This window comes from Lissotriton helveticus, chromosome 9 (genome assembly GCF_964261635.1).
Source record: "Lissotriton helveticus chromosome 9, aLisHel1.1, whole genome shotgun sequence".
Taxonomy (NCBI): domain Eukaryota; kingdom Metazoa; phylum Chordata; class Amphibia; order Caudata; family Salamandridae; genus Lissotriton; species Lissotriton helveticus.
Window position 1 is genome coordinate 897,970,731 of NC_136070.1, and position 26,441 is coordinate 897,997,171.

At 45.6% G+C, this 26,441-nt stretch overlaps 1 protein-coding gene across 1 annotated transcript in view; it reads left to right on the forward strand.

Annotated features, from left to right (window-relative positions):
- The first annotated feature begins 1,570 nt into the window (after positions 1-1,570).
- Positions 1,571-26,441, forward strand: part of TMEM91 (transmembrane protein 91) — a 42,535-nt gene continuing 17,664 nt past the window's right edge. The window contains exon 1 of the mRNA XM_078662219.1: positions 1,571-2,128. Coding sequence (XP_078518345.1) covers positions 1,682-2,128 — 447 coding nt within the window. The 5' untranslated portion in view covers positions 1,571-1,681. The remainder of the gene's footprint in view (positions 2,129-26,441) is intronic.

The following is a 26,441-nucleotide window of genomic DNA, read 5'->3' on the forward strand; positions in this document are numbered from 1 at the left end:
TCACATGCAACATCAATCGGAGACTGGTTCAAACAGAAAGTTTCTCACAGTATACATAATTTTCACAGTTCCTGGGAGGCATTTTTGTCTTGGACCAGCTTCCAGCCAGCAAAATGTACACAGAAAAGTGGAACCAAAAGGAAAACAAACATGACACGAAACATTCAAACCCCTTCAACGAGGCCCTATGCAGGATACTGCTTACAAATAAATAGTGTAGGCCATTTAATTTGGTTATTTTATCAAAAGACCTCAATTTCCAAACACTACAATACATCAGTGTCAAAAATCAGGAAAGAAATAGGGCACAGAGGCAGACTTTTTACTATCTTAAAGAAAAAAAGTTATGTTACTGTTGTATACATCATCAGTAAGGCTTCCTCTGGTGCATTGGGCAAATTCTACAGGCCACATTTCCAACTGATTGAAGTACAATATAGATAGACCAAAGTAGGACTAGATAATTATGGCCTGATTACAATTCTGGCAGTCAGAGGACCGCTAGACTCATGGTGGAGCGGTGGTAGTGGTCCAGCCACTGCTGCAATGGCGGTCTGACAGCCCGATTTGGGAACCGCCATTCAGTGGAGGTGGCATGGATGTCAGGAGGCCGCAATATGCTTAGCTCTACCAACGCGGTCTCACCATGCATATTATGAGTTTCTTCTCCTCCATGGTTTTCATGGAAGATCCTCCTCCATGTAAACCTTGAAGGAGAGGAAACAAAGGAGGCCTGACAGGGCCCCATGTGCCGCCCCCACTTGTGCATGCACAAATGTTCCTGCACGGCATGGACTTTCAAATCCATGCCATGCAGGAATCTTGTGAGGCATTCCCATAGCTGTGTCTTTTTAAAAGGCACCAGGGCCTTTGAAAGGGTCACCGTCTTGGGAACACCACGCCACCCGCCCGCCAGACTACAAATAATTTGTAATATGGCGGGTGTCGGTGAGTCTCTGCTTTTCGGGGGTGCGGCGATGGAGTACCGCCGAAACTCGTAATAGGGTAATTTCTGTTCTGAAAATCAGTAGATCGATAAAAGGAGTCAATCCATGTAGTCTCAAGGAAAGATCTGAGTGGAGAAAATGGCAGAAACAGTGAGAAATAAGCATTTTCCTGCAGAAATGTGGCTCAAGAATAATGAATGTAAATAAAAAATGTATTTGGTTTGAGGCTGAAGTGTAAGAGCTGAACTTTCTTTAAGGGAAGGGAGGTAAATGCTTAAAGCTGTCATCCAGTAAAAGTGAGGGTGACAGAAATTGAAACAAAAGATGAAAAGATATAAGAAAAATAATGATGAACGTGTAAGACCAAAAATAGACATGAAGACCAAGTCGAGTTTATAATGTTCCAGAAGAAAGAGAGATGGCCGGTGTGTGGGGGATTGCTGGTGTGCTCTTAAATTCATTGTGTGTATACATCAACGGTTTACTGTATTGATAAACATTATAGTGATAACCTGAATCACAGAAGAAGAAAGATGATGTACCAAAGTGTCTTATTATGGTAAAAATGGTAAAACATGATTCCACACAGTATTAACGTTTGGTTTTTATTTCAATCCACAGATGAGGCGTGTGGTTGTCAACGTTAGAGCAGAGGGCCTCCATTGGCAAGTGGTTGGCACAGTTGATTCTCCGTAAGGCATTTGGCACAGATCTGGTTCTGTCCTGGTCCCGTAATGGAAAGCATCCATGAACTTCAGCACCCCCTGCTGGATAAGAAAAGCAACTCCACAGGGTCGAAGGCCCTGTTGATCCAGGAGAGTGACTCGTTCCCAGACAAGGCAGGCTTTTTGTCAGGGCATGTCTGGAAATACTTCCCGCACACGGCCTACACCGGTGCTGAGCTCAACGGCAAACTGACCCAGCAACTGCTGGACGCAGGTACCTTGCAGAGGACAGTGGAGCCCTACTGCTCTCCTGAACCGGGGCTCTACCCCGATTTAGCACTCTGGAAGTCTGGGGAGCCCCAGAACTGGAAGAAGAAAGACTATATTGAAACCACATTTGTGGACACGGACAGCGGGGTAGTGGAAAACGGGGACCTCTCCAAAAAACTGTTGGCAGATAAGGACATTCACACAGTCTCCTACGACGTGGGGGACACGGACCTCCCGGAATTAGAGGTAGGTGATCTGAGGCGGGCATTGGTTCACATGGGGGGAGAAGTGTTGTATTTGTAATTGCATTCATATAGCGCTTACTACCCCTGACGAGGAGCGCTTTTTCAGTGAGTAGCAGGCTACTCCGGAACCCAAAAAGGATTACTGGTGAATTAGTGTAGTGAAATAAAAAACTAATTTGAGCGGTAGACATGTCAGTCTGTTATTTGAATTGAAAAGGATAGTGGAGGGATAGAAGAGGGAAGAGTTTGCATTTATATACCGTGAATCAAGCGGGCTTTTAAAGACAGTTGGTAAGTGGCGTCCGAACTTTGAGTTCAATCACTGTGAATCTTGGTTAACACCGTAGTTAATTGAACATTACACATAATGTAGATTTGTTTTAAAAAAACACTTCATTTACTGTGTATCGTAAGACATTTACTTAAAAAATCAACTTCTGTACAGGGTATATAGGCACCTAATTGATTTTGGTGAGCAGTCAGCTATCTCACTGGTTGTGCTGCAAGGTGTTACAGTGCTAAAAGCTACTCGAAACAGTTAGATGTCTATCCTGTTGTTTCATGTCTGGGTGTCTGTCTACTACTTCCAGGGCAGGACTGGCTATTCCATCATTTCGCATTTTCCCAGAAGGCTGCAAGCTAGGAATCTGCTTTCACAGCAGGTGTGCTTACTGTAAGCAACCATGCCCCTTTGCTCCCTTTTAGTTATGACAACCTGCAGAGTGGGGCAGGTTTAAACATTTTGCCAGGGATGATTTTACTTCCAAATCTGGCCCTGAATTTGTTAAGCGACAGCAGCAACCCATCAGAGATGAGATACTACCAACACGCTTGCTCTGCAATAGTACACCGAGGTATCTGGAAGTCCGAATATTGTACAAGGTACTGACTGAAAGGGTCCAATATTTATCCTCCTTTGGTGACCAAGGTGGGAAACCAGAGCCCCCAAAAAATTAGACACTTTTCAAATTCTCAAAAGCTCCCCCAACTAAGAAGTTTGCATTGTCTTCTTGGTGTCGAGCACTCCTAACCTTTGGAGCCAGGAGTCGTAAGCCACATCAGTTTGAACCAGTTAAGTTGATGGGTGTTCTTAGTAGAGCCTACCCCAGGTCACCATTGCTAGAGCGACAACAGTGGCTAGGGGAGATGATCAGGTGCACAACTTTCACTCCATTCCACTGCTTCCTGATATTTTCGGTCCAAATCTTGCAGCAACAAAAACTCCTGAAATACTGAGGTTGATAACGAGCCAAGAATCAGTAATATTCATCAGAAACTATTGAGGTAACAATGCTTTTCCCAATCATTCCCTATTTCTCAGGGCCCATCTTGTAATGGCATCTAATTATGTATCACAGAGTTACTCATGACTCGATATTGATAATTCCAGGTGTAAAATTACCACATCAGTAAACCTGACACTTTTATACCCAGGGCTTCAGTTTTGCATTTTCATTAAATACTAGAGGTGAGGAGAACAGAGCCAGAATTACAAAGACTTACATGGGTTTAATTTGGTAATGGTGGTGGGTGCAAATTTGGTAAAGGTGAGGCTGGATAGCTACATGCAAGTTGGCCTGGAGCCAATGAGTGCTCTTTTGAAAAAATGTAGGACTCTTCTTCAGCCCCAATGTTTTTAGGGCTCACCTGGGGATCAACATAGTTGGTGTCCTGGTGATCCCAAGTGAACAGTGGCCACCAGATAGATTTAAAACAGAGGAACTCAAATGGAAAAGGTGAAACCGCTGCAACATACAATTGTGATTTATGTCAAAACAGCCTGGAAATGGGAGGTGTTGTCACTAAACTTCAAAAGAAATACTTCTGAATATAGAATTTCTCTATTCATAGGTGTAGAAACAAATGCTTTGGAAAAGGAACACTTCCTAGAGTTTGTGTTCAATTAATTAAAGGTATTTGGGTTATGGGTGGGTTTTTTAGGTTTATGGGTGTGTGGTTTAATGTATAGGGTTAAGGGTTTGAGGAATAGAGGTTAAGGGCTATGAGTTAAGAGTTAATTGCGGGGATATTGAGTTAAGGGTAAAGGGTGTAAATATATGAGGTTAATGGATAAGGATTTAAGGTTAAAGGTATAGAGTAAGAGATTTGGGCTATAGGTTTAAGGTTTTGAGGTACAGGATCAATAGTATAATATATAGGGGTTGAGTATAGGGGCTTGGGATTTAGAGGTATGGGAGTCATAAGTATTGAGTTAGTTGCAAAGGGTATAAGATTAAGAGTTTGGAATATAAGGTTAGAACTTTGCAAGTAGGATTTGTGGGTTTAGGAAACAGGGTTAACAGTATGCACTGTAGGAATTAGGGGTTTAAGGGTTATGAGTATAAAGTGAAGGGTATGGGGTAGAACTTGCGGTTAAGGGTACACTTTTAAGGACTTGGAGAATGAGGTTTAAGAGCATATAGGATAAGTATAGAGGGATAAAGAAAACAGTTAAGAGTACAGAGTTAAGGGTATGTGGTAAAGGGCTAAAGATATAGTGATAAAGGGTTTGGGTTGTACTGTGATATGGTTTGATTGTTGAGGTTAGTATATTGGGATAAGGGGTTGGAGTATAGAGTTAACAGTACAGGGCTAACCCATATTAAATTTGTTTACTGTCACATTTTTAAATGTGTTTAATTTAAGGTGTATTAAGGAGTATTAGAATTATTTTTATGTGATATGAGAAAAAATCAAAGTGTTGCTTTGCACAGTAAAACTACACTTAGTTCCTTTCAAGGGAGCACACTTCAGTTACCAAGTGATGACATTTTTAAGTTTGATGTTCATTTGCTGTGAAAAAATAGAATTAACAAAGTACAACCAAATGGGAGAAATCAAGTGCCACATTCTGCCTTCCTGCTTTATAAAATATATAAGATAAAGCAACAGCCCACCCATTTTCCTGGTTACCTGGTGATCATAAGGATGGGGGGTCTATTGCATAGCCTTTTGGCCTAATCACTGGCTTTACTGACTTTGATGGAGAAGTAGTTAGCAACCTTTAGGATTTAAATGATGGTCAAATTTGCCCCCACTGTACTCAACACTTTCTCAACTTTATTGCTTCTGGATATTATCCAACTGAAAGTCTTGATTTTTAAATGTTTAATTTGAGCGTTATCAATAATTGACCAATTGACTTGATTACATATCTTGAAAAAGCAGCATTCTGTGCTACGAAACACATGTCAACTATTAGTAAACATGCTGGCTGTTTGACATAACACCTTGTGAATTTTTATATGTATTGATGAGATATATTGGATGAGTCTTTTGTAAATTATTGATGATGAACCTATATAATCTTTATAAAAAGGAACGCTGAATTTAGAAGAAAGCCTCCATCTTTGGACTACATCCCCTAGCAGTCTATAGTGCTGGGCCATTTTTACCTGGATTACCCAAGTTCTGTATTTTACTTTATAAAAATAGGATATTGAGTGTTTTGAAGACTACAACAAGACGACCACACGTTGTCGAAAAAGAAATTGAAGGATTATCAATAGAAATGTAGATGTTAAGGTAGTTTTGGGGCTCAGACAGAGCTCAAGGGAATTTGAATAATGAAATAATATATCCTAGATCACTTCTAGGTGCTTCCATGCAGAACAGAGCCTCAGCTTTTACAGTGCTTAGAATGTTTCTTTACTCTCTGCCTGAGCGTTGCTCTTGTACATTTGGGACTAATAAAACAGGTTTCTAAGTTAATAGTCAGCAGAGACCATACTATAGACCGATCAACACTGCGCGGATGCCGGACCCAAGGCAGCACTTGTGAGAGCAGGTGAAGTGTCAGGACCGAGTTACTCTTGGAACCATACACCATCACCCTATGTAGACTCTAGTCTGCACAGGATACGATACTCATTTTTTATCTTTTACTTTTTGTACATAGCGCTAACTTGGTTCAGGGGCATTTGAGAGCTTTACATGAGCCCCAGATAGCATTAAATAAGGTCAGAATCACTTTTTTTTAAATAATTGTAGGCACAAGGGGATTAAGGGGCATATATTCATTAAAGAGTTGTGCTGCCCTTGCGCAACACAATGGGGCAGAGGAGCAAGGTAAATCTTAAGTTAAATTAAACAAGCCACACAAGGCCACCTTGCGTGAGCCTGCGTGGCTAGATAAATCTAGAGTAACACAATACAGCGCAAATTGTTACGTTACTCTGCCCCAGGGTGGTGTTTCATGGGAGGAGCATGTTTCATGGGAGGAGCATGGGTGTTCCCATGCAACCACCCATGGATTTTGCAGCATTTCTAGATTTATAATTACTGGTGGACCTGGGAATGCGTCAAAATGCTACGCCTCCCTAGGGGAGGTGTAACGATTAGGAATATCTTTATTTCTCCTAGTTACTTCCTCTTTCGATGTAAGCTGTATTCAGCAGCATACATAGAAAGAGAAAAATGACTCATGAGATTGTGTGCAGCGAGGTATCCCTTCCGGCTTAAACGAACGTACTCTTGCACCACAATGCAAGGGTGCCTGAATTGGCACTAGGCAGCACATTGTGTCCCAGTGCTGGGAAAAGACATAAAGGCACCAAGTAATGTTAGATATGGTGCATTCCTGCCCTTTCCCTATCACGCAGCACAGCAAGGTGAGTTGCTGTGTGATTTTTTAATAAATATGCCCCTAGGTGATTTGCTCAGAGTCACAGAATGCTGAGTCGACGTCGGTACTCGAATCTGGTCCCCAAGTTCCAAAGCCGGCAGCTGTGGGCGTTATGCCACATTATAATAATTCATGCTATTTATACAAATACTGAGAATTCAGAAGACTTGTTTGTGAGAACGATACATTTTGTGATTGGCTGCTCTTGCAGTCTGTAATGGGAGCTGCCATTTATTTAATTCACAGTAATGAACAAGGCACTCAAGGCAAACATTAATTTGCAAACAAGATGAACATTGTGCCATGCTCGCCCAAACATTCACAAGGATGTGGACGCACTCTTTAATCAGCAGACAAAAACGTTCAGCATGCTGTACATGCTTCCCCTAACACCTGCTTTTGTAACAGCAATGCTGTCCCTAGAGAAAATAAATGTGTCTCTACAAAACAATACCTATGCGATCCTTTCAGACAAGCATGTGGGAGGAGCCACGGGGCATATTACCAACGTTAAGCGATATTTATCGCTAACGATGCTTAGCAACGACTTTTTTAACGCTAAGCATCGTCAGAAATTATTGCAGATAAACCTTGCTATTATCAAGGTTTATCGCAAATGCGATAAAAAACGGCCGCAATGCATGAATATCGCTGAAAAGTCAGTGATATTCATGCATTACCGAGCTAATGCTCTTAGCCATGTTATCCACCTCCCATTGGATAACATGGCTAAGAACTGCTCAGGGCAGGTGTTAGTTTTTGGAGATATTCGCGCTTAGCGCGAATATCTCCAAAAGTTGGTAATAGGAGATAGCGATGTTAGCGACTGTTTCCAGTCGCTAACATCTTGGCACACCCACTTTGCATGTCATTAGTGATAAATATCACTGACATGCAAAGTGGGGCCCAAGATGGTCGCTATCTCCTACTAGCTGTCGCTAACTGGTGTTAGCGACAGCTAGGTAATAGGGAGATAATTTTATCTCCGCTTTCTTGGCTTTTAAAGCCAAAAAAGCAGAGATAAACCCCCTTGATAATATGCCCCCACATGCCTTAACAACCTTGGTCATAAGAGTTCCTGCACTGTGTGGTATCATGGGTGGAGCCACTAAAATGATGTGGTAAGGAGCACCAAATTATATTAAAAACGCCTTTATATAGCGCCTACTATCCCAGACAAGGCGTTGACGTGTAGTACAGTGAATAGCACGTTGCCCGGGAGCCCAAAGTTAGTAGTCAATCCATTAGTTATTGGGGTTACTTTTGCATGCTCATTCATGCACTCCTCCAGTTTCTTTGTCATACATTATCAACATAGATAAGATCATTAGAGGGAGCTAAGTGAGAAGCAATTGCTTGCTGGAAATTATAGTTATTGTTATGGTTTCCAAAAAGAGCTTAAAATGGATAGCCGTGAGATTTAGAGGTATTTATATACAGAAGTAGTAGGCAGAAGGTAGAAGAAGAGGTGTATTTAAAAAATAAAGAGTTTAAGTAAGTTTCACTGAAGGTCAGTTTTTCATGAACAATGAGATTTTTCACATGCAATTTATGGATGTAAACCTGTTGAAAGAAACTTTCGAATTATGCTCCTAATGGATGTAGCTTAAACAATACTTTTAGAGGCACATAAGAGATGATACAGATACTTCACACAGTGAAAAAAGAAGCCCAGTGCTTGTCGACCCCTTTGCTATCAAGCAGTGTGACACATAAGCACATTCCACTACCCACAATTACATAATTTGCGAACACCCCGCAGAGACCCCACCTATATACCTACTACAGCAGTGTATTCAGAACTATAAAGTATTGTTAGTTTATGCAAATGATATGCACCATACATTAACTATACGATTAATAAACACATTGCAGCAATCATTAGCATATTAGTAAATTACGTGGCAGGGTTGACTAAATTATGTGGAAAGAAAAGTCAAATTATGCAGCATAATACGGCACATACTTGAGAGGCGTGGTTTGTCGCCGACCGGGATGGCAGCATGAGCGATCGGCTCCGCGCCAGATCCCGCTATTACTCCTGAGATACACGCGATCGGTGCTCCCTGAGGCGCGGCTCCCCGCACGAAGCACAGCGGAAGCGGAAGTGAGCAGCTGGGTGCCTCCTGGGTACCGAGAGCTGCGCTGAGGACGGAACCCAGATATCGGACGGGCTGGACTGGCACAAAGGAAGATGGCGGCGCCAGGGAGATAAGGGGCCGGCTGGTGATATGAGGAGAAGCCCGATCGGAGCCGGACTGCGGAGGTCTACTGCACACGGCGAGTAAAGCAGGGGCTCAACGGGAGGACTTTCAGCGCACGGCGGGAGATGCGAGCGTTTATCACCGCCCGAGGGAAGAACGAGCGCGGTGCCCATCCCCCCCGCCCTCCTACAATGGTGGCCGAAAGCGGAGCAGTGTGACCTAGGACCCGACGCCTCCATCGGGCGGCGGACGGGGCCGTTGCAGACGCGACCGGAGACCTCCTTAGGGAAAACGGAGCGAGAATAAGGATCCAGCAGCTAGCGTAGGGAACGCTGGACAATAGCCCTGGTCCCACATGCAACTGTAGACACGGACCCGGATTGAGAGCAGGCCCGGGCTCTATCTGCTGACAGACAATGGCTGCTGCCGTATGTAGGGAGGAACCCTGCTAATCCAACGTAAAATACAGGCAGTGGCTGTGGGGAGATGGTTTTGGGCGGCGAGTTCGGATGCACTGCTGGCCTCTCTATATGGTGGTAACGCCGATTGCATATGTACGGCGCAATACACGCGGGCGGGCAGCCCAACCGACCAGAGAAGACACTCCTCTACATTGTTGAGAGCACATAGTTGGTTGCCTATATATCAGCTGAACGCCTGCTGGAACTTGGTGGAAGGGTATGATATATCCACACTGTAGACGGCCAGACACTATGGGGAACCCCTGAATCAGAAGCGCTCAGAGGACGCATGAGAAGGGATGAAGCCCGATAGACGATCTTTGGCATCGCAAGCGGAACCTTGAGCTGACCGCGACGGGGCCCCGCCGAGAGCAATCAGCAAGCAGTGTTCCTGCACCGGGAGACCAGCATACCCCCTTTGAGGCTACCCTGGGGCGGCGCTTGAGGGATCCATAATGGCCGCTATTGGTGGCGAATCCGGTATGTCACGAGGCCGTGAAGAAGCGACCACCCTGATTCAAGATGGCGGGGCTCATATCCCTTCGGACACATCAACACAGGAGCAGAGGCTGAATCAGCGACTAGATAGCATATTGGAAGCGATAACTGCGGCGAAGGACTCGCTGCACCAGGACATAGCGCAGGTCGCTACAGGGCTGGGTCTCCTAAAGGCGGACCATGCCAAGCTCTCAGACAGAGTAAAGGATAACGAGCAACTACTGCGGGAGCTGAAGCCGGCGGTGGTCACCGCAGAACATAAACTGACCGATATCCTGGGCCGTTTGGTTACACTAGAGAGACGTGCGGAGGATGCCGAAAGTCACAATCGGAGGAATAACGTGAGAGTAGTGGGCCTTCAGGAGAAAATTGAAGGAGAAGACGCTGTGGCCTACATGGAGAACTGGTTTAAAACGGTTGTAGCACCGGAGGACCTCTCCCCCTTCTTCTCCCTAGAACGAGCGCATAGGGTCCCGGCCCATCCACCCCAATTGGGTCGACCACCTAGACCAATGGTGATAAGACTGTTGCACTATAAAGATCGCGACCTCCTGATTCAGAGGGCACGCTCCCAAGGCCCATTCCAGGTGGACAATAATAAGGTTACGATCTTCCCAGATTATACACAGGAGGTCCAGAGAAATAGGGCGTCCTTCCTGGCCGTGAAAAAGGAACTGAGGGAAGAAGGAATTCAATACTCGTTGCTCTTCCCATCCAGGCTAAGAGTGATCATGGACGGGACAACGCAATTCTTCCAAACTCCGGATGAAGCTTGGTCATGGCTCGAGCTTTACCGTGCTGGTACGGACCGCGTTGACAAACGCGGAAGAGACACGCAGAAACCGCCCCAGATCAGAAAATCACAGCGCATCCGTAAACGGGATAAACTCAAGAAAGCGATGAGGGAAGCACAAATGGCAGCGGACAGGAAGGGCGCACTAGCAGCAACGGCGATCATCACGGGATCACAACAAGAGAAGACTCCAGAAGGATCGGACTCTGACGAAGAGGGATTGAAAACGGGAGGGGACGAGTCGGAAGCTGAGAGCTCGAAGGGACCAGCGGTAACCCCACAGACTTCGGATGGACTATTTAACGAATGATCTCTTAGAGACATGACCACCTCTGACGTTTGTAATGGGGCAGTCTCTCCAGATGCTGAACGTGCAGTCAGGTATGGGGCTGCGGCTGCTGTATGGGATCGAGGGCGCAGGGTGGGAGCTCTGCTGACCCTGGATCGGCGCTAATTCACCCTCTTGTGGCCCTTAAGGCCTTCTGTGGTAGATACCACAGATTAGTGTAATGTGTGTTGTGTTACGAGTTTGGAACGGGGCTGAAGCTGGGTTATTAAGTCCTGTCCTGGGGAGAGGGGTTTGGGGAGTTTTCTGGGGAGTTCGGGAGGGAATACACAACTGCTGCGATGTGAGGGGTGATGGGTTGTTGCTGATACTATACGGAGACGACTTCTATGGGGACGTTACCTAATTTGAAATGCATCTCATGGAATGTCCGTGGACTTCGAACGATGGTAAGACATCACAAAGTGCATGCCCACTTGGTGAGGCGGGGCATTCAGATTGCAATGCTACAAGAAACTCATTTGACCGATAAGGAATGCACTGCGCTACAGAACAGGTGGCGTGGGCAGGTGTTTGGTACCACATATTCAGCGTTTGCCAGAGGGGTGTTGATCTGGATAAGGGCGGGGCTACCGTTTCAGGTCGTGAACCAGCGGGTAGACCCTGAGGGTAGATACGTGGTGATAGAGGGGAGGCTGTACGGTCGAGAGGTAACATTATGTAGTGTGTATGCCCCCAACACTGATCAGGCCCTTTTTTTTGATAAACTAACGAGCTCGCTGGCCCACTTCCTGGCAGGCCCCATCATTCTGGGAGGAGACTTTAATTCGATAACTAATGTGGAACTTGATAGGTCACACCCACCATAGGCCGACTCCACGGTGTGCAGATTGGCCACGCAGAGGAAAGACTGCCAGGAGAGGTGGGGATTAATAGATGTGTGGAGAGAACAACATCCTGAAATGAGGGATTACTCCTTTTTCTCAGCATTACACGCATTGCACGTCAGAATAGACTCGATCCTCTGCAGTGGCCCTTTAGCTGCCATGGTACTTCACACGGAATATTTGACTAGAACAATATCAGATCATAATCCTTTATTGGCATCAGTGCAGTGGCAACAGGTGAGATCAGCGGTCCCCACATGGAGGCTACAGCCTTACACACTAGAGGATCCGGTGTTTAGTGACGCGGTCCAGCTGGGCATTGAACAATATTTTGGGGAAAATGAGGGCTCAGCGGCTACGAGATCGGTAGAATGGGATGCGATGAAAGTGGTGGTGAGAGGCGTATGTATGGGCAGGTTCTCAAATGTAAGGACATCGCTCTTGAATGATCTGGTAAAGGCTGAAGATGTGCTGAGGGGATTAGAGCAGCGTAGACCTGAACGGCCAGAGCTACAGGAGCAGTTGCTTGAGGCTAAAGAAATAGTGGCGAGGGAAACTGAGCGGCTGCGATGTTATGATTATAAGTTGTACACTATCAAGGTACATGTGGAAAGGGATAAAGTGGGTACTCTCCTTGCCAAGCTCGCCAACCCAGAACCTAGGGGGTGCCCGATCATGAGTATAAGGACAGATACAGGAGACATAGTTTACTCGCAATTAGCGGTCCTGACGCGCTTTACGTCTTACTACACGGATCTCTATGAATGCCAGTTGGAGGTGGAGGCTTCTGAGATAGGTGATTATTTGGAATCTGTCCCTTTGCCGGTACTGGACGTCAAAGATGCAGAGGATATAGGGGGTCCCATAACGCTGTCAGAAATTAAAATGGCCATTAAACAGATGGCCAGAAATAAAACGCCGGGGGTGGATGGCCTGCCTATTGAATTTTATGTAAAATGTATCGATATATTGGCACCCAGGCTGTTGGTAGTGTATTCGGAAGCGGGACAGAAGGGATATTTGCCCGAAACAATGAGGGAAGCGCTGGTGGTCCCACTGCTGAAACCGGGCAGAGAGGCATTGGACGTGACATCCTATCGACCCCTGTCCATGCTGACGGTGGATTATAAGATCTTGAGCCGTATCCTGGCCACCAGACTCCTACCGTATATGACAAGATTAGTTCATAGGGACCAAGCAGGGTTTATCCCTACCAGGAACACATCCATGAATATACGCCGCCTGATCCAGATTCTAGACAGTGCCAGGGACTCGCCTCATGACCCGGTGGTGTTGTCAGTTGACATCGAAAAGGCTTTTGATAGCCTGGAGTGGCAATACCTGGATGAGGTGCTGCTGAAATTCGGCATAGGTGAAGGTTTCAGGAAGTGGACAAGGGTTCTATACTCCTCTGCTACAGCGAGGGTACGACTGGGGCAGATAATATCTTCAGCTTACTCTGTACGTAGAGGGACGAGGCAGGGGTGCTCGCTCTCACCCTTGTTGTTTGCACTGTCGATGGAACCTTTGGCAGCACTGGCAAGATCGGGCGCAATGTATCATGGGGTGACGCAGGGAGCGACGTCGCATTACATATCGCTGTATGCGGATTACCTGTTACTGTACTTAGCCGACTCCGGTCGAGCTCTGGAGGGTGCAGTGGACATGCTATCTAGATTTGGTAAGATGTCGGGCCTCAGGGTAAACTGGTCCAAGACTTGTGTTTTTCCATTGCAGGAGGGCACAACATGCCCCCCCCCCCCCCTCGCGCTAGAAGTGGTCTGGGAGCCCTCCTGTTTTACTTACTTGGGCGTCCGCATATATCACGAAACCGCGAACCTATTAGAAGGTAATGTGGGGCGGTGCATGCGCGCGCTAAGGGGCTGCATGACGTTTTGGGCATCCCTCCCCTTGTCTGTGCTGGGCCGAATAGCGCTATTGAAAATGGTGGCACTTCCGAGGCTACTTTACTATTTTAGGACATTGCCGGTATGGATCCCGCAGCGCGTTTTCAAAGACCTACAGGTGATGGTGACTAGCTTCCTGTGGGGCCACGGACGGCGCAGGGTAGCGTTGAGAACCCTGACTAGACCCAAGCTCGAAGGGGGGATGGCAGTCCCCGACTTCGAATTATACTATCTGCCAGCTCAACTGCAGATATTGACGCAGCATGTGGCCAGGGAATTCAGGGGTCCGGACCTCGACCGAGGGATCGGTATCCAGCGCCATGTCTTGGCCTACATAATCATGCAACAGAAAATAGATATGAGGGACCTTACGATGGAGGAAAGGACACTCAGACTTTGCTGGATCAGGAGCCTGAAGAGAGCGAACAGAACCCGTTCATATGCACCAGAGATCCCAATAGGGATGCTGACTGCACTGCCGCATGGGGGCGATTAGTCCCCATTATCAGAGTGGGAGGAACTGGGGCTACAGATGGTGGGAGACCTATACCTTGAGGGAACACTGGCCCCCTTCCAGACGTTGCAGGAACAGTTTGGCCTACCGGACGGGAACTTTCTGCTGCACGCAGCTGTGATTACAGCGATGCAAAAGCACTGGAAGGAAGGGCTGGCGGAACCTGAGACGACTATGGCGTGCCAGTACGTGGTCATGGCTGCGGGCACCACCAAGGCGGTGACCTGCCTCCATACTAGAATGCTACACGAGGGACTGAAACCGCTAGTGGCGCTGAAGGCAAGATGGGAGGATAGTATAGGCAAGCCCATACCGGACATGACATGGGGACATATTTTGAGACGAACATGGAAGGGTACAAGGAATGCCAGATTCCAGCAAGTACACTTCTTCATTATACATAGAGCTTACCTGACCCCGGAGAGGATTATGTGGTACTTTCGGGTCCAGGATGCCATGTGCCCGAGGTGTCTGGCACCGGAGGTGGACTTGGACCACTTGTTGTGGGGATGCCCGCGGCTGGAGACGTACTGGCCTGAAGTAGGGGAACTCCTGAACATGGTTACGGACAGGGAGATAGACTTTGATATGGCGGCGTGTCTGCTGCTCTGGTTCCCTCACACAAAAACGACGAAAATTACAAGCAAATTTATCGATTTGGGACTTATGTTGGCTCAGAGAGAGATTACCTGGCATTGGAAATCTAAAGAAGGCCCCTCAGTGAGGAGATGGATGAATGAGCTGTTGAAATGGGCCGGCGGTGAAAGTATTCTTAGGATGCGACAGGCTGGCAAGACTGATAATGATAAGAGCTTAGACATGGCGAGAGCATGGGAAAGGGTAGTTCAAGCATTGCGTGATTACATGGTAGAGGATGGGGATGAAGCGCAATAACTGACAAGGGCTCCATGAGGCATACATGAACAGTAGCTATTCCCGATTAGTAGCGTAATCAGGTTCTGCTGCATCTCAAATACACCCGCATCAGCAGCAGATGGGGAGGGGGGAGGGGGGAGGGCAGGGTTAATTAGGGGTAGTTAGCCACACCGACACGGTTGCGGAGGGAACCGGGAGATGGGATCTGGAGAGAGATCACAGTGCAAGGGCCCCGGAGGTCTCAGGCAGAACCCGTGGGACGAATATAGTGTAACTCCAGGCTGACCACTACTAGAAGAAATGGTGGGACCACACTGCAATAGGGACTACTCACTGAAACAGACTCCGCAAGCTGTTTGGTTGTGATTGATGTTGTAAGGAAAGTTGGATTGGGGGGGTAAAAAGCGGAAACTGAATAGTGTTGGTAACCAACCACCCACGCTGGGTGAGCACTGTGACATCTTCTTATAAATATAACCTGACACGCCGCCCGACCTCCGGGATGTGGGCTGAATGGCTGTGTACGATTTCCCTGTCAACTATATGTTTGGTGACGTCATAAGTGTACTGGTGGACCTGGTCTGAGGTCTTGTTTCTAATTCCGCAATAAAAACGTTTTAAAAAAAATAAAATAAAATAATACGGCACATACTTTTGTAGCATTAGTTCATTTTTTTTGCTATTTTTATGCATAGTACTATTGTCTGGGTAAATGGCACCTCATTCGTACCAGTTCAAAAGCAAATATAGAAATAAGCAACCGAAAGAAGACCAGTTAACCTAGGCAAACATCCTTCCAGTGCACATGAACACATGCCTTTGTAGCAACTTATGATCTGTATTAGGTAGAACACATTTTTTGTTACATTCTGCGGATTATGTGGCAAATGAGGCAACCCCATAATTATGCGTAAAAAACAAGGCTGCAGAATCACATAATTCCAGTGGCCATAATTATAGGGTCCTGGTGTTGGTTTCACTCCATCTCTGTTTCTCCAAGATGTGACTGCATACAGAACAATTTTGGTCATAATAGAGGTTTTGAGTGCTCCTTTTTAAGTCTGACTTGACAGCACAGCCAATTCTTTAAATTATACACAGAATTGGCTTTGGCTCAGAAAAGGGGAGTATTTCTTTTACGCCTCATGCTATTCTGCCTCATCTGGAGTGCTTGGATTGAAATGCACCAGGGACTATTAAACATCTCAAAAGTTCACTCAGAGTTCTTTATCTAATAGAAATGTTATGTACATAAGAAGTTATTTTTGTTGTTTCTCTTTTTACTCACAAAGATATTTTCTATTGTTTTAGTCAGTAGTCAAAACACACCCCAGGCGTACTGGCTTTGCCATTGCTTGTTTTGTCAAGTGATACTGCAGTGAGTTGGTGCTTGTCAAGTTTTGAACTTCATTTGATTTGCTTTTTTTGTCTTAAACAATATTTGTAGTGTGTGTTTGGGGAGTGTAGAGTTATTTTGTTGAAAGTGAAGTTGTACAGTAGTTCTATCTTGGGTCAATTTGAAGTGTTGGGGTAACATTCTGTCTTGCAGGGAATTGTTGGTTACAGTCATGTGGAATTTTAAGAAGTTCCCACAAGAGAGGACATTTTGCAGTGAGCTACAGGGTGTTGTTTTGTGGCCTTAGGACGCTGTTGGTGGTTGCTTCTGTTTCATGGTCGATTGTCTAAATGAGGTTCTTTCTTTTGTCTACATTTGAAATGAAGATTTACCTTTTTCTGGGGCATGCTATTCAATTGGAACATGGTGCCGCTGTGGGAGGCTGCTTGTTTTGACCACGTGGACTTGTGTTCCCTAACAGGGCTTAAGACGAGCATAACCATACACTGAGTGTTCGACCTGGCACCTTGGCGTTGGTCTCCCTTCCACTTTTTACTTTTGCCTCATGTGTTTTTGCTGGTTATAGATGCTTTAGGCACTGTGCCACTGCTGTCCAGTGCCACAGTGCAAGTGCTCCCTATGATAAATTGATGTATGGGTTAGTGACTCCATGATTGGCTGGTTTAGTTTACTTGTCAGACCCTATTACAGTGCACTGAGTGTGCCCAGGGCTTGTAAACCAAATGCTGCTGGTTGGCTTGCAGCACTGGTTGTGCCACCCACAGAATCAGCCTGTAAAAGTGTGTCTCAGGTCTGCCATTGCAGAGCCTGTGGGCAGCCTGGTACTGCCATGCTGACTGGGCAAGTGCACCCACTTGCCGATCTCCTAACCTTCCCTTGTCTACATATTAGTCACCCCTATGGTAGACCCAAGGGCAGGGTGCATTGTAGGTAAAAGGAAGGGCATGCCCCGATGTCTGCGGCATTTCTTAATAGTGAATTAGAGCCATTTTCGTTTTTCACTATAGCAAGGCTACCTGTTCCCCATAGGCCAGAATGGACAGTTTGAATATTACATCTTATAAACCTAACTGACTCAGGGAACTAGGTAAAATCTCAAGTTTAGTATGCCTGAACCCAGAATGATAAAAAAACATCTTTTAGTGTAGTTGGTTTTAACATTCTGTGTTTGAAAATACCACTTTTAGAAAGTAGGTCTTTTCTTGTCTAACCATCCAAGCCTGCCTCTGCTAGGTTGTGTATTCCTTGTCTGGAGTGTGAGTGACAGGGGCTGGGAGATTCCAGGAGACAGGATGAGTTAGAACAGGGCTGAATAGAGAGATCTGCATGCAGATGGGAGGGAGGAGTTGCACCTGAGGCCTGAATATGACTGTGCCTTCCCTCCACAATGCTTGCTCCACCTCCTATGGTGCGTCTGAGGTCCCTGGCCCATGCTGTGAAAGGAAAAAAGGAGTCTTGTCAACAAAGTGCTCCAGGACTGACCAGAACTGGTTTGGACTAGGTAACGGCCTCTCTGCCTTCAGAGAACAAAGAGAAAATTAGTATAAAAGTGGGGACCTAGACCCCAGAACTTTAGATCACTTTTGGGAAACAAGAAGAAACCTTTGCTGAGGAGAGGAACCAGAGAAACTGAGGAGAGACTATCCCTAAGCGTGAGGGATTGGCCTGCAGTGGTTGCCTGACTGCCAAAGAGAGGAGAAAGGACTTTGTGCTATTTTCATTCAACTTGTGAAGTATCTCCGAGGGCTTGAGATAGAGCTTGCCTCCTGCTGAAGTCTCAGGGACAACAGGCTTCACCCACCAGCTCCCCAAAAGTTCTTTGTAAGTGCCTGCAGTTGTATTGGGCTTTCTGAGGGACTGCATGTCACAAGGAGCTGGAAGCACGACTCACAAAGAAGAAGCATGTCACCGCCGCTGCCGCTTTCGCTTCACAACGCAAAAGCACCCCGCATCACTGGAAAAGAGGATCGACGTCGCAGCAGACACCGCCACATCATCGGAGAAGCGTATCGCTGCTGCAGCCGCCATTTTTTCATCGCTAGGAAAGCGTGCCGCCGCTGTTGCCTCATTGAGGAAGCACATCGCATCACCGGAGGAGAGGATCAACGTCGCATCAGAAGCCGCCGCATCACCGGGAAGCATGTTGCAGGGCCTGTCGTGGCTCAGAAGAATTGCTGAGTCGCCGTAAGGCCATCGTGCGTGCACACATCATGTCGCATCAAGGAGAAGATGCCATTTTTGTTTCATTGCACCAGATCTTCATCGCATCACGGCGTTGCAGGCCGCATCGCCACGGAAGCGCAGTAAGAAACCGACGCATCACTTCCCCACGCCGAGAAGAACCGACGCATCCCCTACACATCAGTAGGGACCCGACACATCACCGTTCTTGCGTGTAAGGAACCAACGCATCATCTTCCCTGCAACACTTTTGTTATATAGCATTACGCATCCAAAGGTACATTGAAATTAAAGTGTCGCATTTTACATCTAAAGAGAACTAAGCTAATTCCACCATTTTTAAAGTACAGTATTGTGGATTTTTGTCGTTTGTAGTGTTGTGTTAAGTCTATATAAAAGTAGTTACTTTTATACTACAACTTGTGTGGTGTCCATCTGTAGTGTTGTCACTGGGTTACTGTATGTGTTCACAAATGCTTTACACACTGCCTCTGAGATAAGCCTGTCTGCTCGTGCCAAGCTACCAAGAGGGTGAGCAGGGGTTATTTTAGGAGTGTACCCCCTTACCCTGACTAGACGCAAGGGTCCCTATTTGGTCAAAGGTACCTACCTCTGCCAACTAAAGACCCCCAAATCTAACACTGAGGTTAACTGAAAGGAGACAATTGGTAAATGAGGGCCTAATTAGTAAAAAAGTTAATTTGTTCATGTTGCTAGTTTGTACAGGGAACCGCTTTTGAACACTTTTAACATTGTCAGACAGTCTTTTACCTTTTTATTGTGATCTCCTCATTACTCATAGCCCGCACTCCGGTCCACCACAGCCCTTCCTTGGGCCGACTGAGTGGAGAGATTCTGGCTTGCCTTCCTTGGGCCGACTGAGTGGGGAGATTCTGGCTTGGTGGAGGCTGGCTGGGACGTCGGCGGCCGTCATCTTGAGTGGTTGACGTTCTAGTCCTCCCCCACTACTCGTGTTACCAGACTCTGGCATAGCAATTTAAGCCAGGGCCTGAGGCGAACGGGCAGCCTTACAGGGTTTTAGACGAGCATAACCATACACTCAGGTTAGCTGAATTGAGCCAATTGGTAAATTAAAGCCGAGTTAGTAAAATGTAAGTTAATTTGTTCATGTTGCTAGTTTGTACGGGGACCGGTTTTAAACACTTTTAACATTGTCAGCCAGTCTTTTATCTTTTTATTGTGATCTCCTCATTACTCGTAGCCCGGTCTCCGGTTCACCACTCTGCAAGCTCTGGGGTTTATCCAGAAACCATGATCTCCTTTTCACTAAGCAAGCTACTTGAGCTATTTAATATTAGCTTGTGCTGTTCTGGTCCTGTTCTTAATTGTAACAGCGCTGGGACACAGAGTTGCCCCGTTTGTGAACTTATGCTTATAGATGTGAACATAATATTTATCGTCAAAACTTGGGCAGATGACTCCTCTGGCCCCGACCTGATGGTGGCCATCCCGTCAGGTTTTTCCGTTGTTAGGAAAGATTGTATAGAAAAAAAAGGGGGAGGACTAGCCATAGTCTATCGGGACTATCTGAAAGCATTATTTAGAGGGATCTCTAAAGGTTTTGACTGTGAAGTACTATCCTTCAAGATTGCTATTAATCACACCTATTCCTTCAATGGTCTTCTTGTTTATCGGCCTCCCAGTCCAAGGACTAATTTTATACATACTATGGGGCAGCTACTTGAACATAAAGTAAACTCTCAGGACTACACCATTCTCAATTATCTTAATTTTCACCTTGAGAATTATCAAAACAAAGATTCTAGCGCCCTTGTGGATCTGTTGACCAGTGTAGGTTTAGAACAGATTACTGGAGGCCCCACTCATAGAGCTACTCTTCATATACACTGGTCGGACCATTCAGCAGTTACGCTAACTCTTACAATGCCTTTTATTGCTGGCAATAGCATTTTTCCAGTAAAAAGGCAGAGGCTTCATCAATGGCATCGCTTAGATAGAACTTTGTTCAATACCCAACTGGTCAATAGCAGGCCCCCTTTTATCTCAAGACCCAGAGACAGCATCACCAGATTATCACACCTGAATTGTGTCATCGGTACAAGCAACAATCCCCCAGAAAGCATGGAAAATCAGCAGAACATCTCCTACAGAGCCATGGCTCTTGGGGAGCTAAGGCTTTTTGAAAGGCGATGTTGTAGACAAGAGAGGCGTTGGAGGCATCCTATGATACCATGGAGAAATACATATATATGTAATTACTAACACAATACAAAGAAATGATTAATAAAACTAAAATCGACTATTTCTCTGAGAAAAATAAAGCAGCTAAGAACAATACTAAAGAACTGTTTGTTATGGTCCAGAAACTTAGCTGTACCCGGGAGTCTTGGAATACTGCAGTAGACCAAGCATTTTTTAACACCCTAGCATCTTCCTTCTGTGGAAAGGTATCCAGCATTTATGATGCGTTTGCTCTGCGGCCCCTATAGGATGTAAGCACTCCCCTTATACAAAGTGAGGTAGAGATAGCAGAACCAAAAGCTTCCAACATTCTCCCAGTTTCCGATCTTCCCCAATTATCAGACTTCCCACCTATGTGTTGGCAACCGTTTATGTGTAAACTTGTTCTGATTACTGTGTCAGAAAAAATTAGACGCTCAGTAGACAATATAGGTATGGCCGCCTTGATTCTTTTGGATCTCTTGGTGGTGTTCGGTACTGTAGATCACAGCCTCCGGATAAATCGCCTCCAAGAAATAGGCATAGCAGGTGTAGCTCTCTCACTTTTCAAATCTTTTCTGACAGATCGAGAGCAAGTAGTGGAATTGGATGGCTCTGTGTCACACACCAACCAGCTCCTATTCGCGGTCCCACAGGTCCCTTCTTTGAGTCCCACCCTTTTTAACGTGTATGTTAGCTCCCTGGCCAGACTGAATAAATCATACAGCTTTGCTATGGTATCATATGCCGATGATACACAGATCATTGTCTCCATTTCAAATAATATCTAGGACACTGCCCATAACTTTCAAGCTTGCATGCATCCAATGAGCAGATGGATGCTAGAGAACTGCCTCAAGTTAAACCCAAATAGAACTGAAGTTTTACTTTTTGGCAGAGATACGTCCTTTTGGGTCTCTGATTGGTGGCCTCAGGAATTAGGTCCCCTTCCCACTCCAGCCACTAAGGCAAAAGAATTGGGAGTCATTTTTGATACAACTCTGTCTTTTTCCCATGATGTGAAGGTGATCACATCATCTACGTTTTCCACACTGAAAATTTTGAGACAATGGTGGTTTAGGCACTTGTTTTGTCCAGGTTGGACTATTGTAACATCCTTCTGGTCGGTATACATAAGGGACTCCTTGCCAAGCTGCAGGTTCTTCAAAATTCTGCAGCTCGTCTGCTTTTTGGCATTCTTAAATTTTCTTCAGCTAAGCAGGCCCTTTAGGATTTGCACTGCCTACCTGTGGAAAAACGTATCAATTTCAAGACACTATGCATTGCCTTCAAAGCCCTTCATAAACATGTGCCATACTAACTAATTAATCGATTTTGCTGGTATGTCCCTTCCAGAAATCTTCAGTCTTCATCACACAAGCTTGTGGAGGTGTTCAACCCCCGACTCTCAAACTGGGGTGTTAAAAGCTTTGTAAACATCACAGCCAGATTGTGTAACCGGTTTCCTGTTAAGCTTAAAAATTCGCCAGGTCTGCTTTCTTTTTAGGAAAGGTCTAAATACTTGGTTATTTACCTTATAGCTTCTCTTATTTCAGGTCTTAAGTTTCCCAGTGTTATCTCAGTGTTATCATGTGGTTTGATGCCAAGCGCCTAGACGTCCTAGGGAATTAGTTGCGCTATACAAATAAAAAATAAAAAATGGCGTGAATACAATGGCAGGCAGGTAGGAGTGTGTAGAAACACTGAACATAGTCCGACATGTAAGGGTGTGCAATATTTTCCCTAGACAAAGCTGGGGTCTCTATAAAAAAGAATTGAGTGCTTCAATTAATCTTAGCCACTGGCCATCACTGAGGCTGCATTTTAGTTCACCGTTTTTCACTCACAGTACCACAGAGTCAAGCCATTTGCAAATCAGTTTTAGTCCTGCTTCTTTAAAGATCCTGTAGGGCCAGACAATATTCAGATGATCCAGGAATAAGAAGACCACCTATTTTTTGAGTTCTACCTGGAGACAGACCACCAGCTCTTGCTCAAAGAGACTGCATATCAGAAGGAGCTGTAGTGAATAAATCAAACGTGATTTCCTAGGAGCTTCACTCAAATAAATGAAATAAGTAGTACAGTTTTATCAACAGGTATATAACAATATCTGATTTTCTTTCAAGTGTAGCATCTAATCCTTGCAAACTGTGAATTTGTTGGGAGATGTGCGTCACTTGTGAGGCTATGACATGGCTACCGGCCAAGTAAAATATGACATTGGCTGATATCCTGATGAGAACATACAGATGCTGGTGCAGCAGTGATACCTAGTGGTACTTGCTGAAATCCTCAAGGGGGCCTTGGGCAAGGTTCCAGCAGTGACACCTTGTGGAAAGTCAAAGTATGGCATTGTCTGAGGTTATGTTTCAATGTCTCCTGCAATATCACAGAATGGTGATTGCATAGTCAGCTGCAAGGTGGAAGTTTGACATGTAGTCAGCACAGAGTGACAGCTTTCTGTAAATATCATGGACCTAATTCTAAACTAAAAAATAAATCATACCTGGCAGTTATGACCTCCCAAGGGTCTATTGACTCATCTTGACCATTTTCTAAGATTTCCAAGATTACACCTGGAAACCTGCTGCCTGGTTTCAAGGATATATTACTGTATACAAATTGTGAATTTGCAATTCCAACTACACATAGGAATTTCCCATATGCACAGTTGTACACAGTGCCTAAATGTATGTGGGGAAAATCAGTCGTGCTATGTCATGTTTGCTTCATGTGCAAAATGTTTTTCCCTGGGAGGAAGCGCCTTCACCTACCTGCCCAACAACTTTTTGAGTGTTCCCTCCACTCCCTTCTGGAAAGTGATTTACTCCTGGCACAGGCAGGTGTGAATCTCTGACCCCCACCTCCTTCAGCAACCATCACATTTTCTCATATAGGCTTCTCACTTCAACTCCATATGAGTCCACGGCAGAGAAAAGTTTGAGAATACCATACTTGCTAACTCACACGGTGCCACCATGTGTCACACAATTTCGGCTCCCTTCACACAGTCACCCGGTGAGGAGCTGAAATCACATGATGGCAGGCAAGGTAAGCTGGAACCACTGCTGAGAGTGGATTTCTAGTTCGTGTTTTGAGGCTGCAAGCAGGCAATGTCTATGCAAAACACCCCAGGACAGCCCCAGGAGCCTCAACAACCTTTTGATCTTGTTGTTTTTGGTGGAAGGATGAGGTGGATGGGGGCAGGGGACAGAGGCAAAAAGCCCTCTGAAGAAGTTAGGGCATAAAGCCCCGCCCCTTCAAAGCCACGCCCCCTCATCACACAGCTAATTTTGTTCTCAAGTTGGCAGGTCTGGACTACCCTGGGTATATGGGAATACACAAACTTTCAAAGGAAACCCAGCCATGGAATGCTCATAATCCCTCATTCCCCCTGGAGCCTTAAATGCGATTTACTCACTTACAGTATTACACCATCGTGACATAATATTCTTCATAAGCAAACAAATTATATTGAGTTCTTTGCATATATAGGTTGGGCGGACCCACCAAAATGGCTTTTTGTGGGTTAGGGCTCGTATCCTGAACCCACAATATATGCCAGAGTGCCCAGCTGGTGCTAATTGTGTACGAGGCTGCAGGGGTTGGACACGGTACCCTAGGAGCCTGCGGAAGGATACAAAAAAATGTAGAAAAATATGAGCAACAAGATCTATTCCATCACTTTCTCAAAAACGTGCGGAAGACACGTTTCGGCAATCAGCAACCATTTCAGCATCTTCAATATCCCATTGAACGTCAATCCCACAAAGTGCTCTGCACCTGCTGCTATTGCAGCACGTGCAGAATCAAAAGCCGTCTGTAATGCTGGGGAAAACGAGCCCAGAATATAAAGTCTCCTTGGGAATGGCACAGGAAGGAAAGTAACTGCACTGAAGTGTGGAGGAGGCGAAAACCATAACAACAATGCATCTGCGAGACACACCCGCAGGTGAGCAGGATCACCACATCAGTGTTTTTTAATTTTTAAAATAAGTGCAGCAGCCCAAAGTACTTCTTAAGAGCCCACCTCCAGTGCTGACAAATACTAGAGTTGCCTAATACTAGGGATGCATATTTTTTTTTCTCTAGCTCCTGGCCATTTTGATCCACCACCCTACATTTCCTATCTCTTTATTCCAGATTTGAAGGATCTTTTTATCTCTTATTTCTTTCTTTGTCACTGTTTTCCTATCCATCTAACCCTCCTTCTTACTCCCCTTTCTTCCTTCGTTTCTTTGACTGGAAGTCTAATGATGAAAAATAAGTGCCATTCCCCCAAAACGAGGGCTGGCTCCTGCCACTTGCAACCACTGGCATAAATGAAGCACTGGGTGGCTGAGTGGGCTAAAGAATGGTGATGGATTAAACCCAGATCAGTTGACTGGGGATGAGTGTTTGATTTGCTCAAACGCTCCGTCCATCATCCCCTTTTGTATCACTTTGTTCGCCCTAAGTGTGGCAGGGTATGCTCAGACGTGAGTCCCTTGCTCACTTGGCCACTGGATTCAAGATAGCCTGGCTGATGAGGATTATGAATCCGAAACCAGTCCCAGGATGCTTGTTTCCGGTCCAGGGAAGACATGGCTTGGCAGTTCGGGCTGGACTGTTTCCATGAGGCACAGGGTCAGACTGATTTGCATATGGCCATGTCTGAACTGGGGTGGCTGAGTGGGCTAAAGAATGGTGATGGATTAAACCCAGATCAGTTGACTGGGGGTGAGTGTTTGATTTGCTCAAACGCTCCGTCCATCATCCCCTTTTGTATCGCCCTAAATGAAGCACTGCCCACAGAGCCCCCAACTATTTCAGCAGGTTGATGAGATGACACCGGGTGACATGGAGCAGCAAGCCATTTAATAACAAAATGTGTTCTGGGACGTGAAGTCTTTTTAAACTTCTGTAGACCAACATGGACCAAGAATGTCCATTGATGGTCCCACAATAACTGGCCAGGACATTTCATACACCAAAATCAGCATAAGTCTCACCTAGATGGACCCCACTTGCTCCCAATGACTTATTTACATACAATGGTTCGAGATGAAAATCAATGAAATAGTCAGAGGCGATTTTAAAGATCTGATATGATCCAGACCTCGTGGACTGCCTTCAACTAAAGCGCAAGATTGTAAATGGAAGACCAGGCCCATGAAGTGATTTGGTAATCATATTACCATAAGGCTGGCCACAATGTCACAGCTCCTGCTCTCAATATCAGACAGCTAACCACAATGCAACGACTTGACAAGCCTTTGCTAACCAGAAAACTGCACCTCCTACGTGCAAAAACGCGACTCTAACTGTAGCACCAGCGTTCTACTACCAACTTTGGAAATGGGGAACAAGGTTCGAGTCCCGGCGTTGGCTGAATATCCTGCGATTTTGGGCAAATCACTTAATCACCCCATGCTGAAAAATAAATTAACCTGACCTGGTGCAGTGTAACTGGTACTCACGTAAAGTGCTGTAATGCACTTTGTCCGGCTTCATGCTTTATAAAAACTGCAAAAAACAAAAG